Source organism: Taurulus bubalis, assembly GCF_910589615.1.
Source record: "Taurulus bubalis genome assembly, chromosome: 12".
In the NCBI taxonomy this organism is placed as follows: domain Eukaryota; kingdom Metazoa; phylum Chordata; class Actinopteri; order Perciformes; family Cottidae; genus Taurulus; species Taurulus bubalis.
The window spans coordinates 27,087,509-27,107,508 of NC_136600.1; the positions used below are offsets into that span (position 1 = coordinate 27,087,509).

At 44.9% G+C, this 20,000-nt stretch overlaps 2 protein-coding genes across 2 annotated transcripts in view; one reads left to right on the top strand and one right to left on the bottom strand.

Moving 5' to 3' along the window:
• The window catches only part of dcst1 (DC-STAMP domain containing 1), a gene marked incomplete at both ends in the record, with an annotated part of 11,655 nt that extends 3,496 nt beyond the window's left edge, over positions 1-8,159 (bottom strand). Inside the window, 12 exons of the mRNA XM_079227407.1 lie at positions 521-647; positions 735-830; positions 1,846-1,945; positions 2,148-2,305; positions 5,044-5,165; positions 5,665-5,808; positions 5,886-6,051; positions 6,882-7,021; positions 7,164-7,292; positions 7,379-7,453; positions 7,908-8,033; positions 8,144-8,159. Of these exons, the coding sequence (XP_079083533.1) occupies positions 521-647; positions 735-830; positions 1,846-1,945; positions 2,148-2,305; positions 5,044-5,165; positions 5,665-5,808; positions 5,886-6,051; positions 6,882-7,021; positions 7,164-7,292; positions 7,379-7,453; positions 7,908-8,033; positions 8,144-8,159 (1,399 nt within the window). The remainder of the gene's footprint in view (positions 1-520; positions 648-734; positions 831-1,845; positions 1,946-2,147; positions 2,306-5,043; positions 5,166-5,664; positions 5,809-5,885; positions 6,052-6,881; positions 7,022-7,163; positions 7,293-7,378; positions 7,454-7,907; positions 8,034-8,143) is intronic.
• Positions 8,160-8,847: 688 nt separating this feature from the next.
• Positions 8,848-20,000, top strand: part of dcst2 (DC-STAMP domain containing 2) — a gene marked incomplete at both ends in the record, with an annotated part of 14,261 nt that continues 3,108 nt past the window's right edge. Inside the window, 11 exons of the mRNA XM_079227408.1 lie at positions 8,848-8,918; positions 9,126-9,385; positions 9,480-9,650; positions 10,145-10,246; positions 10,358-10,552; positions 10,622-10,687; positions 10,774-10,987; positions 12,352-12,509; positions 12,705-12,869; positions 12,937-13,104; positions 13,343-13,443. Coding sequence (XP_079083534.1) covers positions 8,848-8,918; positions 9,126-9,385; positions 9,480-9,650; positions 10,145-10,246; positions 10,358-10,552; positions 10,622-10,687; positions 10,774-10,987; positions 12,352-12,509; positions 12,705-12,869; positions 12,937-13,104; positions 13,343-13,443 — 1,671 coding nt within the window. The remainder of the gene's footprint in view (positions 8,919-9,125; positions 9,386-9,479; positions 9,651-10,144; positions 10,247-10,357; positions 10,553-10,621; positions 10,688-10,773; positions 10,988-12,351; positions 12,510-12,704; positions 12,870-12,936; positions 13,105-13,342; positions 13,444-20,000) is intronic.

Consider the following 20,000-nt stretch of genomic DNA (forward strand, 5'->3'; position numbering starts at 1 on the left):
GGTTGAACTGGGTGAAGGTGTGTGTGTGTGTGTTTACTGGTCAGGTTGAACTGGGTGAAGGTGTGTGTGTGTGTGTTTACTGGTCAGGTTGAACTGGGTGAAGGTGTGTGTGTGTGTGTTTACTGGTCAGGTTGAACTGGGTGAAGGTGTGTGTGTGTGTGTGTTTACTGGTCAGGTTGAACTGGGTGAAGGTGTGTGTGTGTGTGTGTTTACTGGTCAGGTTGAACTGGGTGAAGGTGTGTGTGTGTGTGTTTACTGGTCAGGTTGAACTGGGTGAAGGTGTGTGTGTGTGTGTGTTTACTGGTCAGGTTGAACTGGGTGAAGGTGTGTGTGTGTGTGTTTACTGGTCAGGTTGAACTGGGTGAAGGTGTGTGTGTGTGTGTGTTTACTGGTCAGGTTGAACTGGGTGAAGGTGTGTGTGTGTGTGTGTTTACTGGTCAGGTTGAACTGGGTGAAGGTGTGTGTGTGTGTGTTTACTGGTCAGGTTGAACTGGGTGAAGGTGTGTGTGTGTGTGTTTACTGGTCAGGTTGAACTGGGTGAAGGTGTGTCTGCTGACGATGTCCAGAACGTGGAACAGAGAGAAGTCCACACTCAGCAGGAGGACAGACAGCAGAGAGACAGACAGCACCTGAAACACACCTGAGGTCTGTGCACACACACACACAGCAACGTGATCAATAACATGATCAATAGTGTGATCAACAACATGATCAATAGCGTGATCAGGACCCACCACTCCCGGTAGCTCCTCTGGGTGGATCCTCAGGCTGCAGGGCTCGATGAGCTTCTTCTTCTCTTCCTGCTTCAGAGGCAGCAGGCAGCGCTTCCCCTGAACGCACCACAGAGACATCACAATATTGATCCTGAACGCACCACAGAGACATCACAATATTGATCCTGAACGCACCACAGAGACATCACAATATTGATCCTGAACGCACCACAGAGACATCACAATATTGATCCTGAACGCACCACAGAGACATCACAATATTGATCCTGAACGCACCACAGAGACATCACGTTATTGATCCTGAACGCACCACAGAGACATCACAATATTGATCCTGAACGCACCACAGAGACATCTCGTTATTGATCCTGAATGCACCACAGAGACATCTCGTTATTGATCCTGAACGCACCACAGAGACATCACGTTATTGATCCTGAACGCACCACAGAGACCAAGTTATTGATCCTGAACGCACCACAGAGACCAAGTTATTGATCCTGAACGCACCACAGAGACATCACAATATTGATCCTGAACGCACCACAGAGACATCACAATATTGATCCTGAACGCACCACAGAGACATCACGTTATTGATCCTGAACGCACCACAGAGACATCACGTTATTGATCCTGAACGCACCACAGAGACCAAGTTATTGATCCTGAACGCACCACAGAGACCAAGTTATTGATCCTGAACGCACCACAGAGACCAAGTTATTGATCCTGAACGCACCACAGAGACCAAGTTATTGATCCTGAACGCACCACAGAGACATCACGTTATTGATCCTGAACGCACCACAGAGACATCACAATATTGATCCTGAACGCACCACAGAGACATCTCGTTATTGATCCTGAACGCACCACAGAGACATCACAATATTGATCCTGAACGCACCACAGAGGCATCACAATATTGATCCTGAATGCACCACAGAGACATCACAATATCGATCCTGAATGCACCACAGAGACATCACAATATTGATCCTGAATGCACCACAGAGGCATCACAATATTGATCCTGAATGCACCACAGAGACCAAGTTATTGATCCAAGACATCCTGTAGCTGATGAAGATGATGAGGAAGATGTTACCGCTCTCTTCCTACGGGCATCAATCTGTCTGAAGTAGGTGGTGACGTACAGGTTGTCGAATCCAACGTCCCTCCTGTACTGGAGGAGGTAACCAAACCCTCTGAGGAGGAGCAGGAGGAGGAGGAAGAGGAGCAGGAGGAGCAGGAGTAAGAGGAGTAGACGTGGGAGGAGGAGGAGAAGTGGGAGGAGAAGTGGGGAAGGAGGAGTGGGAAGAGGAGAGGTGGGAGGAGGAGGAAGCGGAGCAGGAGGAAGAGGTCAGGTTAGTCTTCCTCCCCACAAGAGGAAGGTGTCGGAGGCCTTACTGTGTGAAGAGTGTGATGAAGGTGAAGGAGAGCAGCAGCTGCAGGAGGCACAGCAGCTGCTCCATGCCGGCCGTCAGCCCCAGGAAGGAGGCGCGCACAGCCTGAGTGAACTCCTCCTCCAGCAGAGCTCCATCCAGCACCTCCTGCTGCTGCTGCTCCTGCAGGAGCAGAGGTCACGGGGTCATGACAGGACAGGCTTTACCTGAGGAGGTGCTGAAGGAGAGGGAGGAGGTGCTGAAGGAGAGTGAGGAGGTGCTGAAGGAGAGTGAGGAGGTGCTGAAGGAGAGGAGGAGGTGCTGAAGGAGAGGGAGGAGGTGCTGAAGGAGAGTGAGGAGGTGCTGAAGGAGAGGGAGGAGGTGCTGAAGGAGAGTGAGGAGGTGCTGAAGGAGAGTGAGGAGGTGCTGAAGGAGAGGAGGAGGTGCTGAAGGAGAGTGAGGAGGTGCTGAAGGAGAGGGAGGAGGTGCTGAAGGAGAGTGAGGAGGTGCTGAAGGAGAGGAGGAGGTGCTGAAGGAGAGTGAGGAGGTGCTGAAGGAGAGTGAGGAGGTGCTGAAGGAGAGGGAGGAGGTGCTGAAGGAGAGTGAGGAGGTGCTGAAGGAGAGGGAGGAGGTGCTGAAGGAGAGTGAGGAGGTGATGAAGGAGAGTGAGGAGGTGCTGAAGGAGAGTGAGGAGGTGCTGAAGGAGGTGATGAAGGAGAGGGAGGAGGTGCTGAAGGAGAGGGAGGAGGTGCTGAAGGAGGTGATGAAGGAGGTGATGAAGGAGAGGGAGGAGGTGCTGAAGGAGAGGGAGGAGGTGCTGAAGGAGGTGATGAAGGAGAGGGAGGAGGTGCTGAAGGAGAGGGAGGAGGTGCTGAAGGAGGTGATGAAGGAGGTGATGAAGGAGAGGGAGGAGGTGCTGAAGGAGGTGATGAAGGAGGTGATGAAGGAGAGGGAGGAGGTGCTGAAGGAGAGGGAGGAGGTGCTGAAGGAGGTGATGAAGGAGGTGATGAAGGAGAGGGAGGAGGTGCTGAAGGAGAGGGAGGAGGTGCTGAAGGAGGTGATGAAGGAGAGGGAGGAGGTGCTGAAGGAGGTGATGAAGGAGGCGATGAAGGAGAGGGAGGAGGTGTTGAAGGAGAGGGAGGAGGTGCTGAAGGAGAGTGATGAAGGAGAGGGAGGAGGTGCTGAAGGAGGTGCTGAAGGAGAGGGAGGAGGTGCTGAAGGAGAGGGAGGAGGTGCTGAAGGAGAGGGAGGAGGTGCTGAAGGAGGTGATGAAGGAGAGGGAGGAGGTGCTGAAGGAGAGGGAGGAGGTGCTGAAGGAGGCGATGAAGGAGAGGGAGGAGGTGCTGAAGGAGGTGCTGAAGGAGAGGGAGGAGGTGCTGAAGGAGAGGGAGGAGGTGCTGAAGGAGAGGGAGGAGGTGCTGAAGGAGAGGGAGGAGGTGCTGAAGGAGGTGATGAAGGAGAGGGAGGAGGTGCTGAAGGAGAGGGAGGAGGTGTTGAAGGAGAGGGAGGAGGTGCTGAAGGAGAGGAGGAGGTGCTGAAGGAGAGGAGGTGCTGAAGGAGGCGATGAAGGAGGTGCTGAAGGAGAGTGATGAAGGAGGTGCTGAAGGAGGTGATGAAGGAGGTGATGAAGGAGGTGATGAAGGAGGCGATGAAGGAGAGGGAGGAGGTGCTGAAGGAGAGGGAGGAGGTGCTGAAGGAGGTGATGAAGGAGGTGATGAAGGAGAGGGAGGAGGTGCTGAAGGAGGTGATGAAGGAGAGTGAGGAGGTGATGAAGGAGAGGGAGGAGGTGATGAAGGAGAGGGAGGAGGTGCTGAAGGAGAGGGAGGAGGTGATGAAGGAGGTGATGAAGGAGAGGGAGGAGGTGCTGAAGGAGAGGAGGAGGTGCTGAAGGAGGTGATGAAGGAGAGGGAGGAGGTGTTGAAGGAGAGGGAGGAGGTGCTGAAGGAGGTGATGAAGGAGAGGGAGGAGGTGTTGAAGGAGAGGGAGGAGGTGCTGAAGGAGGCGATGAAGGAGAGGGAGGAGGTGCTGAAGGAGGTGATGAAGGAGGTGCTGAAGGAGAGGGAGGAGGTGCTGAAGGAGAGGGAGGAGGTGCTGAAGGAGAGGGAGGAGGTGCTGAAGGAGGTGATGAAGGAGAGGGAGGAGGTGCTGAAGGAGAGGGAGGAGGTGCTGAAGGAGAGGGAGGAGGTGTTGAAGGAGAGGGAGGAGGTGCTGAAGGAGGTGATGAAGGAGAGGGAGGAGGTGCTGAAGGAGAGGAGGAGGTGCTGAAGGAGAGGAGGTGCTGAAGGAGGCGATGAAGGAGGTGCTGAAGGAGAGTGATGAAGGAGGTGCTGAAGGAGGTGATGAAGGAGGTGATGAAGGAGGTGATGAAGGAGGCGATGAAGGAGAGGGAGGAGGTGCTGAAGGAGAGGAGGTGCTGAAGGAGGCGATGAAGGAGGTGCTGAAGGAGGTGATGAAGGAGAGGGAGGAGGTGCTGAAGGAGAGGGAGGAGGTGCTGAAGGAGAGTGAGGAGGTGCTGAAGGAGAGGGAGGAGGTGCTGAAGGAGAGGGAGGAGGTGCTGAAGGAGAGGAGGTGCTGAAGGAGGCGATGAAGGAGGTGCTGAAGGAGGTGATGAAGGAGGTGATGAAGGAGGTGATGAAGGAGGCGATGAAGGAGAGGGAGGAGGTGCTGAAGGAGAGGAGGTGCTGAAGGAGGCGATGAAGGAGGTGCTGAAGGAGGTGATGAAGGAGAGGGAGGAGGTGCTGAAGGAGAGGGAGGAGGTGCTGAAGGAGAGTGATGAAGGAGGTGCTGAAGGAGGTGCTGAAGGAGAGGGAGGAGGTGCTGAAGGAGGTGATGAAAGAGAGTGAGGAGGTGCTGAAGGAGAGGTGCTGAAGGAGGTGCTGAAGGAGGTGCTGAAGGAGAGGGAGGAGAGAGGGAGGAGAGACCTGCAGGATGAGGGAGGTGCTGAACTCTCTGGACAGAAGGTCGACTGAAAGGTTCAGACGGTCAAACAGACGACCGAAGTTTCCTTCAACAGGAATCTGATCTCTACACCAAGGAGTCATCACTGAGGAGGAGGAGGACAGGAGGGGAGAGGAGGAGGAGGAAGAGGAGGGGAGGAGGAGGAGAAGATGAGGGGGAGAGGAGAGAGGAGGAGGAGGAAGAGGAGGGGAGGAGGAGGAGAAGATGAGGGGGAGAGGAGAGAGGAGGAGGAGGAAGAGGAGGGGAGGAGGAGATGAGGGGGAGGGGGAGGAGGAAGAGGAGGGAGAGGAGAGAGGAGGAGGGGAAGAGGAGATGAGGGGGAGGAGGAGGAGGAGGAGGAGGAGGAGGAAGAGATAGATACTTTATTAAATCATCTCTTTCACTGTCTCACCTGTAACATGTGTTCTAGTTCATACCTGTAACATGTGTTCTAGTTCATACCTGTAACATGTGTTCTAGTTCATACCTGTAACATGTGTTCTAGTTCATACCTGTCTCACCTGTAACAGGGTTCTAGTTCATACCTGTCTCACCCTCCCTCACCTGGTTACTTTATGTTCTGTAAGGTTGTGATGACCCTTCACCTCTCATGATGTCACACAGGAAGCTGAACTTCATGGAGACGCACAGGATGTGGTTGATGACGGGGACGGGGATCACCTTCATACACTCCGCCCACTTCTGTCTGAACCAATCAGCACAGCGCTGCACGCCCTCCTCCACCACACCTGGATCACACACACACACACACACACAGTATGAGGTGTTCTCATTATTGTGTCCCCTCGTGCCCCCCCTGACTCACTGTCACACTGCATCCTGGTCTTGTAGGTGAACTGGTCCTGGGTGCTGGTTCCGTTGGGTTCTGGTTTGAACCGGTCGTATCCGTACTGAAGGACGACCTCGTCTCTGATGTTCTGGAAGTTGGTGCTGACGCTCAGAGCCTCCGACTCGAACTCTGCTTCATCGTCCTGAAGGTCACATGACCACTATTATGTTTCATATGAACGTGACATTATTGGGTTTGTATGTGATCCAGATTGGAAGAATCTGAGAGGAAGAACCAGTGATGATGACTTCCTGTTGAACCACAGAATCCCTTCAGCTCTGTGACGAAGTGAACAAACTCTAATGTAAACAGGAAGTGGTAAAAGTATATAAGTAATGAAAAGTAATAAATATAAACATGTGTATACAGAGACATAAACAGATATTAAAACAATAAATAAATAAAGGGTAAATCATCAACGTGTTTATGACCAAACAACTGCACAACTAATTGTTTCCTGCATGCTAACACACTGAGTGTTAGCGGTTAGCAGCGTGCGCTAGCCTAGCGGTTAGCAGCGTGAGCTAGCCTAGCCGATAGCAGCGTGAGCTAGCCTAGCCGATAGCAGCATGAGCTAGCTGAGCCGATAGCAGCATGAGCTAGCCTAACTGATAGCAGTGTGAGCTAGCCTAGCTGATAGCAGTGTGAGCTAGCCTAGCCGATAGCAGCATGAGCTAGCCTAGCCGATAGCAGCATGAGTTAGCTGAGCCAATAGCAGCATGAGCTAGCCTAACTGATAGCAGTGTGAGCTAGCCTAGCTTATAGCAGCATGAGATAGCCTAGCTGATAGCAGTGTGAGCTAGCCTAGCTGATAGCAGCGTGAGCTAGCCTAGCTGATAGCAGCGTGAGCTAGTCTAGCTGATAGCAGCGGGAGCTAGTCTAGCTGAGAGCAGCGGGAGCTAGCCTAGCTGATAGCAGCGTGAGCTAGCCGAGCCGATAGCAGCGGAAGCTAGCCTAGCGGTTAGCGCTCACCATCAGCTGCTGCGTGATGAGGATGAACGGCTTCACGGCTTCTCGCCACAACAACCTGCTGTGACGGACCTGCAGGTCCAGGTTGCAGCTCAGACTCAGCGCCGCCGACTCCACGTTACGCTGGATGTTGAAGATGGGACCTTTACATAGAAAACAGATTATTCATGTGAGAGTGTGAGTGTGTGAGTGTGTGTGTGTGTGTGTGTGTGTGTGTGTGTGTGTGTGTGTGTGTGTGTGTGTGAGTGAGTGAGTGAGTGAGTGAGTGAGTGAGTGAGTGTGTACCTCTGTAAAGCACCGACAGGATGAGCAACATCAGGTACGCTCGGCCGCGGGAGCCGAGCATGCTGGGAAACATCAGGAGGACCGCACACCTGCAGGAGGAGGACAAAGCTCCGCCCACAGCACAAACAGCTGGAACAGGTGTGAGCCAACAGGTTCATAATGATCGTATAATAATGACAGTTCTTTGAGGCGGTGATGGTGTTTGGTCTCCTCACCGATAAAGACCGCTGCTGCTAACAGCTTCAGGTCAAAGGTCAGCGGGAGGTTGTGAGAGACTCCCAGGAACAGACCTGATGGACAGGAAGCACACAAAGGGTTAACACGACGTCATGAACCCTCAAACTGATCTGATCCATCAGCATGAAGACAGAACAACTACATATGTAAAAGTTTAAATCAAACAATGTAAAAGCTTTGTTACTTAATTACCAGAATTTATATAATAAAGTAGACATTCATACAAAAACATTTAAATAATACTTATACCAAAAAATTATAAAAAATAAAATAAAACATTTAAGAATAATTAAAACATAATAAAAAATAACATATATATCCATAATTGTATTTTGGTTGCATTAAATATAATAATATGATCATTAGAAATACATAAATAATTTCAGTATGAAAAAAAAAAGTATCATAAAAAATTTAATAAAATATTTAAATACATCGCAGATTAATAAAAGCCTAAAACAGTTTAAGCAGACCCAACACGAGCTTCGCCTCCACCTGTCCTCTCACCTGCTCCGCTCACTGCGCTGAACAGCGCCCTGAGCACCAGGTGAGCCAGCAGGAACCCTTTCGATTGGCCGAAGAGGAAACGATGGGCGGTCGCAGGCAGGACGCTCAAACTGAGCCTCTCCAGCGCTGGAGGACAAAGCTGCTAGCGTTAGCTACGAGCTAGCGTTAGCTACGAGCTAGCGTTAGCTACGAGCTAGCTCCTCACATTTAATACAACAAGAACACATTGAACTCACTGCTGTGAGGAGCCATGTCCGCTGCTGTTGGGAGGTTAGCTAGGTGGTTAGCTAGGCGGTTAGCTGGTTAGTCAGTTGGTTATTTAGAGCAGTTGGTTAGTGAGTCAGTTGGTTAGTCAATCAGTTGGTTAGTTAGTTAGTTAGTTAGTTAGTCAGTCAGTCAGTTAGTCAGTCAGTTGGTCAGTCAGTTGGTTAGTCAGTTAGTCAGTCAGTTGGTCAGTTAGTCAGTTAGTCAGTCAGTCAGTTAGTCAGTCGGTCAGTCAGTTGGTCAGTTAGTCAGTTAGTCAGTCAGTCAGTTAGTCAGTCGGTCAGTCAGTCAGTCAGTCAGTCAGTCAGTTAGTTAGCAGTTGGTTAGTCAGTCAGTTGGTCAGTTAGTTAGTTAGTCAGTCAGTTGGTTAGTCAGTCAGTTGGTCAGTTAGTTAGTTAGTCAGTCAGTTGGTTAGTTAGTCAGTCAGTCGGTTGGTTAGTTAGTCAGTTGGTTAGTCAGTCAGTTGGTTAGTTATTTAGTCAGTTGGTTAGTCAGTCAGTTGGTTAGTCAGTCAGTTGGTCAGTTAATTGGTCAGTTAATTGGTCAGTTAATTGGTCAGTTGGTTGGTCAGGTGGTTAGTAAGTTAGTTAGTCGGTTGGTTAGTTAGTCGGTTGGAGCTTCAGAAGTGTCTGATGGACACAGACCCGGATGAAGAGGCAGAGAGGAAGCGTTAAGGATGAAAGATGACGTCATAGTGCAGGTGGAAAGGGGCGGAGCCAGACGGCCTGTCAGAGGAGTCCTGAGGAGGTGAGTCTGCACAGGAGGGATGGAACTGCAGCTGTTAGCTAGCGGGGAGCTAAAGTCTGTTAGCTAGCGGGGAGCTAACGGCTAACACATCCCGTCTGCAGGGGTTCTGTATCATAACATTTACCTCCGGTCCTTTAAAGTATAATATAATAATATAGTTGATGTTGTAGAAGTATGAATTAGTGGTGATGAGGTTGTCCTCCTCAGGTCAGCGGGCCGCTCTGACCCCAGCGGCTGGACGAGGCTCAGAGGCCGCCTGCGGGCGGCGGGCCGCAGCCTGCTGTGCTTCGTGTGGGGGCTGCTGCTGGCCTCCCTCTATGGGCTCGCGGCCCTCTTCCTGCAGCACCAGCCCCTGTGGCCCTGCGTCTACACCACGCTGGCCGTGGCGGCGCTGGCGGCGTTCGGCATGGGGCTGTCCGCCGGCGTCCGGGCCGACGTGTCCGTGCTGCTGCCCACGCTGTGCTCAGGTCAGTCACCGGGCTTAGCGCTGCTCTGGTGTGTTCCAGTCCATCACACCGCTGCTCTGGTGTGTTCCAGCCAATCACAGCTGCTCTCTTCCAGCTCAGGGGAAGAACTTCCTGCTCTTCCTGTTCGTGTCCCTGCTGCTGGCCGGGCCGCTCAGCAACACCCTGGAGAACACGGAGCGGGCCGCCGCCAGCATGATGTGTAGCGCCGAGCTGGCAGCCAATCAGACGCAGGAGCTGATGCAACGGGCAGCCACGCCCCTTTTATGTGAGACCCGCCCACCTCCGTCACCACAATAACAAACTCTTTATACTACTGTTATTACTATTATTTAAAATAAATACTATTAATAGTATAATAATACTTTGAATACTACTGTTAAAAGTTAATACTACTGTTAATACTGTTAAGTGTTTTAAAAATGGCTCTTTTGAATTTCGTGTTCATTGCTGCTAATTATATAGAGATTGTATTATTGTTATTATTAATACTATTATTAGCAGTATCATTAATATAATGTATTAGTGATTACTTCTTGTGATTAGTTTTTTAGTTAATTCATCTTTATTTTTATCATTATTGTTATTACAGACTACATAGATACTTGTTCATTTTAATCCTTATTATTATTACTATTAGTAGTATTATGTATAGCTCATCATCATTATTATTATTAATAGTAGTATTATTCTTATTGATTTCTTGGAGATCTTTCAGTTAATTCTTACGTTATCATGATTCTCATCACTGTGTGTCTGCAGCGGCGCTGAGCAGCATCAGAGAGATCAGCAGGAACGCCCACGCTGCAGCGGGACGAGTCCAGGCCTTCATCCTCGCTCTGACGGACAGCGTGCGCCACGTCGGTGAGGGCGGGGCCTGTTCAGAGCTGTCCGTCACGCCGCTTATCACAACAAATAACTAAAAGTAAATATCGAACACAGCGATGTGACGCAGCCGTGACCTCTGACCTGCAGCTCGCACGCTGAGGAACGTCCTCCACTTCCTGGTGAACATCGGTGACCTGTGCAACGCCACGCTGGGCTCTCCGTACAGGAAGTGCCGGGCCGTGTTCGCCGAGGCTCGAGTCGACTGCTCCGACCTGCTGGGCGACTTCGACTTCCTGTGCGGCATCGTGGACGGCTTCCTGCCGCTCTGCAGCCTCGCCCGCGGTGCGTTCACTCCCACCGCAGCTTCAGCCCCGATGTTCGTCTTTCTGATGAAGTGTGCGTGTGTTTCAGCCGGCGAGCTCTTCTGCATCATCCCCTCCTACATCGCCAGCCTGCTGAAGCGGCGCTTGGCGGCCCGTGAGTTCATTAGCAGCGTTGTTACGGTCATGGAAAACCTGGAACAGTCACGGAAACCTGCTTGATCCTGCCGCTCTTCTCCTCAGCCACAGTCGCGGCGTTTGAGCGATTGAAGGCGGAGTTTGACTTCAACCTCTCGACCTCGGCGACCTTTGACCTGGACGCCAACAGCAGCCGCTCTCTGCAGCAGGTGGCTCAGGACATCATGGAGGAAGTGTCATCGGAGCTGCACGTGTTTCAGATGCTGAGCGAACCGCTGACGTACAGCGGCCTGGTGCTGCTCGCCTGGTCCTTCCTGAAGTCAGGACTCCACTCGCTTCAGTCTACTTCCTCCACTCGCTTCAGTCTACTTCCTCCACACGCTTCAGTCTACTTCCTCCACACGCTTCAGTCTACTTCCTCCACACGCTTCAGTCTACTTCCTCCACACGCTTCAGTCTACTTCCTCCACTCGCTTCAGTCTACTTCCTCCACTCGCTTCAGTCTACTTCCTCCACACGCTTCAGTCTACTTCCTCCACACGCTTCAGTCTACTTCCTCCACACGCTTCAGTCTACTTCCTCCACTCGCTTCAGTCTACTTCCTCCACTCGCTTCAGTCTACTTCCTCCACACGCTTCAGTCTACTTCCTCCACACGCTTCAGTCTACTTCCTCCACACGCTTCAGTCTACTTCCTCCACTCGCTTCAGTCTACTTCCTCCACTCGCTTCAGTCTACTTCCTCCACACGCTTCAGTCTACTTCCTCCACTCGCTTCAGTCTACTTCATCCACACGCTTCAGTCTACTTCCTCCACACGCTTCAGTCTACTTCATCCACACGCTTCAGTCTACTTCCTCCACTCGCTTCAGTCTACTTCGTCCACACGCTTCAGTCTACTTCATCCACACGCTTCAGTCTACTTCCTCCACTCGCTTCAGTCTACTTCCTCCACACGCTTCAGTCTACTTCCTCCACACGCTTCAGTCTACTTCCTCCACTCGCTTCAGTCTACTTCATCCACACGCTTCAGTCTACTTCCTCCACTCGCTTCAGTCTACTTCGTCCACACGCTTCAGTCTACTTCATCCACACGCTTCAGTCTACTTCCTCCACTCGCTTCAGTCTACTTCGTCCACACGCTTCAGTCTACTTCATCCACACGCTTCAGTCTACTTCCTCCACTCGCTTCAGTCTACTTCCTCCACACGCTTCAGTCTACTTCCTCCACACGCTTCAGTCTACTTCCTCCACACGCTTCAGTCTACGCTTCAGTCTACTTCATCCACACGCTTCAGTCTACTTCATCCACAAGCTTCAGTCTACTTCATCCACACGCTTCAGTCTACTTCCTCCACTCGCTTCAGTCTACTTCCTCTACACGCTTCAGTCTACTTCCTCCACACGCTTCAGTCTACGCTTCAGTCTACTTCATCCACACGCTTCAGTCTACTTCATCCACACGCTTCAGTCTACTTCCTCCACACGCTTCAGTCTACTTCCTCCACACGCTTCAGTCTACTTCCTCCACACGCTTCAGTCTACTTCCTCCACACACTTACTAAGTTTACTAAGAATATCAACATACTCATGCTACAATGCTAAAATTAGCCCCCAACATGTTTGTTTGTTTGTGTATACGTGTGTGTGTGTGTGTGTGTGTGTGTGTGTGTGTGTGTGTGCAGGGCCGTGAGGTACAGACGCAGGTATCTCCGTGATCTGGACTTTGACAACTTCTACATCAGTGCTCAGTTTAAAGAGCTCAACCAACAGGTGACCTCAGGGGGCGGAGCCTCAGTCCTGCCAATCACGAGCAGGGAGGCCAAGACCTACATCACACCACGTCAGTATGTGTGTGTGATCTCTGATGATGTCATCACGTGTGTGTGTCACCTCTCTGATGATGTCGTCTCTCTGATGATGTCACCTCTCTGATTATGTTGTTTCTACCTCTCTGATGATGTCGTTTCTACCTCTCTGATGATGTCGTCTCTCCGTCTCTTTGATGATGTCGTCTCTCTGATGATGATGTCATCAGTGTCGTGTCACCTGTCCTCCGGGGAGCGGCGGGCCATGTTGAGGGGCGTGGCCTCGGTGCTCAAGCACCTGGTGACGGGCGGGCTGCTGGTGGCGCTGGACTTCCTGGTGTTCTGGATGCTGGACCAGGTGCACCACCAGGTGAAGGGGGACGTCGTGGCCCGAGGTGAGACCCCGCCCGATGCGTGACCAGCAGCTGACTGTAACCACGCTAACACACCTGTCCCACCCAGCCCCCGTCACGGTGGCGGTGCAGGTGAGCGGGTCGGGTTACGCGTCGGACATCTTCAGAGACGTGGCGGCCTCGTTCAACGTGCTGCAGCGGGGGAACGTCACCGTGCTGAGCAGGAAGTGCCTGGTGGAGCCGCGGGAGCCGGACGCCGCCACATGCTTCAGCCTGGGTGAGGTCAGAGGTCAGGCAGGAAGTGACATCACCCAAACAGGAACCACACAAACAGGAAGTGAACCCAACAAGAAGTCGGACATTTTTTATTTGAGGTCCTTTTTTTGTTTTTTTACCATTTCCAAGGCGGTTTTTACTGGTTCTGGTTCTAACTGGTTCTAACTGGTTCTTACTGGTTCTTACTGGTTCTGGTTCTTACTGGCGTTGGTCCTAACTGGTTCTGATGGGTGTTGCAGGGTTCCTGCTGGGTCTGGCTCTGCTGGTCTCTCTGACCAGAGGATTCGTGCAGCGCTGCAGACGAGTCATCTGTGCTTCATATTATCCAGAGAGAGAGCTGGTACACACACACACACACGCACACGCACACACACACACACAGAGACACAATGTATACATGGTGGACTTCATGTATAAATGCTAGTACTTCATGTATACATGGTGTACTTCATATATAAATGCTAGTACTTCATGTATACATGGTGTACTTCATATATAAATGCTAGTACTTCATGTATAAATGCTAGTACTTCATGTATACATGGTGTACTTCATGTATGAATGCTAGTACTTCATGTATAAATGCTAGTACTTCATGTATAAATGCTAGTACTTCATGTATACATGGTGTACTTCATGTATGAATGCTAGTACTTCATGTATAAATGCTAGTACTTCATGTATACATGGTGAACTTCATGTATACATGGTGTACTTCATGTATAAATAATAGTACTTCATGTATAAATGCTAGTACTTCATGTATAAATGCTAGTACTTCATGTATAAATGCTAGTACTTCATGTATAAATGCTAGTACTTCATGTATACATGGTGTACTTCATGTATAAATGCTAGTACTTCATGTATAAATGCTAGTACTTCATGTATACATGGTGTACTTCATGCATGAATGCTAGTACTTCATGTATAAATGCTAGTACTTCATGTATAAATGCTAGTACTTCATGTATACATGGTGTACTTCATGTATAAATGCTAGTACTTCATGTATACATGGTGTACTTCATGTATAAATGCTAGTACTTCATGTATACATGGTGTACTTCATGTATAAATGCTAGTACTTTATGTATACATGGTGTACTTCATGTATAAATGCTAGTACTTCATGTATAAATGCTAGTACTTCATGTATACATGGTGTACTTCATGTATAAATGCTAGTACTTCATGTATAAATGCTAGTACTTCATGTATACATGGTGTACTTCATGTATGAATGCTAGTACTTCATGTATAAATGCTAGTACTTCATGTATAAATGCTAGTAACTTCATGCATACATGGTGTACTTCATGTATAAATTCTAGTACTTCATGTATACATGGTGAACTTCATGTATAAATGCTAGTACTTCATGTATAAATGCTAGTACTTCATGTATACATGGTGTACTTCATGTATAAATGCTAGTACTTCATGTATAAATGCTAGTACTTCATGTATACATGGTGTACTTCATGTATACATGGTGTACTTCATGTATAAATGGTAGTACTTCATGTATAAATGCTAGTACTTCATGTATGAATGCTAGTACTTCATGTATAAATGCTAGTACTTCATGTATACATGGTGTACTTCATGTATGAATGCTAGTACTTCATGTATAAATGCTAGTACTTCATGTATAAATGCTAGTACTTCATGTATACATGGTGTACTTCATGTATAAATGCTAGTACTTCATGTATAAATGCTAGTACTTCATGTATAAATGCTAGTACTTCATGTATACATGGTGTACTTCATGTATAAATGCTAGTACTTCATGTATAAATGCTAGTACTTCATGTATACATGGTGTACTTCATGTATGAATGCTAGTACTTCATGTATAAATGCTAGTACTTCATGTATACATGGTGTACTTCATGTATAAATTCTAGTACTTCATGTATACATGGTGAACTTTATGTATAAATGCTAGTACTTCATGTATAAATGCTAGTACTTCATGTATACATGGTGTACTTCATGTATAAATGCTAGTACTTCATGTATACATGGTGTACTTCATGTATAAATGCTAGTACTTCATGTATACATGGTGTACTTCATGTATAAATGCTAGTACTTTATGTATACATGGTGTACTTCATGTATAAATGCTAGTACTTCATGTATAAATGCTAGTACTTCATGTATACATGGTGTACTTCATGTATAAATGCTAGTACTTCATGTATAAATGCTAGTACTTCATGTATACATGGTGTACTTCATGTATGAATGCTAGTACTTCATGTATAAATGCTAGTACTTCATGTATAAATGCTAGTAACTTCATGCATACATGGTGTACTTCATGTATAAATTCTAGTACTTCATGTATACATGGTGAACTTCATGTATAAATGCTAGTACTTCATGTATAAATGCTAGTACTTCATGTATACATGGTGTACTTCATGTATAAATGCTAGTACTTCATGTATAAATGCTAGTACTTAATGTATACATGGTGTACTTCATGTATACATGGTGTACTTCATGTATAAATGGTAGTACTTCATGTATAAATGCTAGTACTTCATGTATGAATGCTAGTACTTCATGTATAAATGCTAGTACTTCATGTATACATGGTGTACTTCATGTATGAATGCTAGTACTTCATGTATAAATGCTAGTACTTCATGTATAAATGCTAGTACTTCATGTATACATGGTGTACTTCATGTATAAATGCTAGTACTTCATGTATAAATGCTAGTACTTCATGTATAAATGCTAGTACTTCATGTATACATGGTGTACTTCATGTATAAATGCTAGTACTTCATGTATAAATGCTAGTACTTCATGTATACATGGTGTACTTCATGTATGAATGCTAGTACTTCATGTATAAATGCTAGTACTTCATGTATACATGGTGTACTTCATGTATAAATTCTAGTACTTCATGTATACATGGTGAACTTTATGTATAAATGCTAGTACTTCATGTATAAATGCTAGTACTTCATGTATAAATGCTAGTACTTCATGTATACATGGTGTACTTCATGTATGAATGCTAGTACTTCATGTATAAATGCTAGTACTTCATGTATACATGGTGTACTTCATGTATAAATTCTAGTACTTCATGTATACATGGTGTACTTCATGTATAAATTCTAGTACTTCATGTATACATGGTGAACTTCATGTATAAATGCTAGTACTTCATGTATAAATGCTAGTACTTCATGTATAAATGCTAGTACTTCATGTATACATGGTGTACTTCATGTATAAATGCTAGTACTTCATGTATAAATGCTAGTACTTCATGTATACATGGTGTACTTCATGTATACATGGTGTACTTCATGTATAAATGGTAGTACTTCATGTATAAATGCTAGTACTTCATGTATACATGGTGTACTTCATGTATAAATGCTAGTACTTCATGTATAAATGCTAGTACTTCATGTATACATGGTGTACTTCATGTATAAATGCTAGTAATTCATGTATAAATGCTAGTACTTCATGTATAAATGCTAGTACTTCATGTATACATGGTGTACTTCATGTATAAATGCTAGTACTTCATGTATACATGGTGTACTTCATGTATAAATGCTAGTACTTCATGTATAAATGCTAGTACTTCATGTATACATGGTGTACTTCATGTATAAATGCTAGTACTTCATGTATACATGGTGTACTTCATATATAAATGCTAGTACTTCATGTATAAATGCTAGTACTTCATGTATACATGGTGTACTTCATGTATGAATGCTAGTACTTCATGTATAAATGCTAGTACTTCATGTATAAATGCTAGTACTTCATGTATACATGGTGTACTTCATGTATGAATGCTAGTACTTCATGTATAAATGCTAGTACTTCATGTATACATGGTGAACTTCATATATAAATGCTAGTACTTCATGTATAAATGCTAGTACTTCATGTATACATGGTGTACTTCATGCATGAATGCTAGTACTTCATGTATAAATGCTAGTACTTCATGAATACATGGTGTACTTCATATATAAATGCTAGTACTTCATGTATACATGGTGTACTTCATGTATGAATGCTAGTACTTCATGTATAAATGCTAGTACTTCATGTATAAATGCTAGTACTTCATGTATACATGGTGTACTTCATGTATGAATGCTAGTACTTCATGTATAAATGCTAGTACTTCATGTATAAATGCTAGTACTTCATGTATACATGGTGAACTTCATGTATAAATGCTAGTACTTCATGTATACATGGTGTACTTCATGTATAAATGCTAGTACTTAATGTATACATGGTGTACGTCATGTATAAATGCTAGTACTTCATGTATAAATGCTAGTACTTCATGTATACATGGTGTACTTCATGTATAAATGCTAGTACTTCATGTATAAATGCTAGTACTTCATGTATACATGGTGTACTTCATGTATGAATGCTAGTACTTCATGTATAAATTCTAGTACTTCATGTATAAATGCTAGTAACTTCATGTATACATGGTGTACTTCATGTATAAATTCTAGTACTTCATGTATACATGGTGAACTTCATGTATAAATGCTAGTACTTCATGTATACATGGTGTACTTCATGTATAAATGCTAGTACTTCATGTATACATGGTGTACTTCATGTATAAATGCTAGTACTTCATGTATACATGGTGTACTTCATGTATAAATGCTAGTACTTCATGTATACATGGTGTACTTCATGTATAAATGCTAGTACTTCATGTATAAATGCTAGTACTTCATGTATACATGGTGTACTTCATGTATAAATGCTAGTACTTCATGTATAAATGCTAGTACTTCATGTATACATGGTGTACTTCATGTATGAATGCTAGTACTTCATGTATAAATTCTAGTACTTCATGTATACATGGTGTACTTCATGTATACATGGTGTACTTCATGTATAAATGGTAGTACTTCATGTATAAATGCTAGTACTTCATGTATGAATGCTAGTACTTCATGTATAAATGCTAGTACTTCATGTATACATGGTGTACTTCATGTATGAATGCTAGTACTTCATGTATAAATGCTAGTACTTCATGTATAAATGCTAGTACTTCATGTATACATGGTGTACTTCATGTATAAATGCTAGTACTTCATGTATAAATGCTAGTACTTCATGTATAAATGCTAGTACTTCATGTATACATGGTGTACTTCATGTATGAATGCTAGTACTTCATGTATACATGGTGAACTTCATGTATAAATGCTAGTACTTCATGTATAAATGCTAGTACTTCATGTATAAATGCTAGTACTTCATGTATACATGGTGTACTTCATGTATAAATGCTAGTACTTCATGTATAAATGCTAGTACTTCATGTATAAATGCTAGTACTTCATGTATACATGGTGTACTTCATGTATAAATGCTAGTACTTCATGTATAAATGCTAGTACTTCATGTATACATGGTGTACTTCATGTATGAATGCTAGTACTTCATGTGTAAATGCTAGTACTTCATGTATACATGGTGTACTTCATGTATAAATGCTAGTACTTCATGTATAAATGCTAGTACTTCATGTATACATGGTGTACTTCATGTATAAATGCTAATACTTCATGTATAAATGCTAGTACTTCATGTATACATGGTGTACTTCATGTATAAATGCTAGTACTTCATGTATAAATGCTAGTACTTCATGTATACATGGTGTACTTCATGTATGAATGCTAGTACTTCATGTATGAATGCTAGTACTTCATGTATGAATGCTAGTACTTCATGTATACATGCTGTACTTCATGTATAAATTCTAGTACTTCATGTATACATGGTGAACTTCATGTATACATGGTGTACTTCATGTATAAATGCTAGTACTTCATGTATAAATGCTAGTACTTCATGTATACATGGTGTACTTCATGTATAAATGCTAGTACTTCATGTATACATGGTGTACTTCATATATAAATGCTAGTACTTCATATATAAATGCTAGTACTTCATGTATACATGGTGTACTTCATGTATGAATGCTAGTACTTCATGTATAAATGCTAGTACTTCATGTATAAATGCTAGTACTTCATGTATACATGGTGTACTTCATGTATGAATGCTAGTACTTCATGTATAAATGCTAGTACTTCATGTATAAATGCTAGTACTTCATGTATACATGGTGTACTTCATGTATGAATGCTAGTACTTCATGTATAAATGCTAGTACTTCATGTATACATGGTGAACTTCATATATAAATGCTAGTACTTCATGTATAAATGCTAGTACTTCATGTATACATGGTGTACTTCATGCATGAATGCTAGTACTTCATGTATAAATGCTAGTACTTCATGAATACATGGTGTACTTCATATATAAATGCTAGTACTTCATGTATACATGGTGTACTTCATGTATGAATGCTAGTACTTCATGTATAAATGCTAGTACTTCATGTATAAATGCTAGTACTTCATGTATACATGGTGTACTTCATGTATGAATGCTAGTACTTCATGTATAAATGCTAGTACTTCATGTATAAATGCTAGTACTTCATGTATACATGGTGAACTTCATGTATAAATGCTAGTACTTCATGTATACATGGTGTACTTCATGTATAAATGCTAGTACTTAATGTATACATGGTGTACGTCATGTATAAATGCTAGTACTTCATGTATAAATGCTAGTACTTCATGTATACATGGTGTACTTCATGTATAAATGCTAGTACTTCATGTATACATGGTGTACTTCATGTATGAATGCTAGTACTTCATGTATAAATTCTAGTACTTCATGTATAAATGCTAGTAACTTCATGTATACATGGTGTACTTCATGTATAAATTCTAGTACTTCATGTATACATGGTGAACT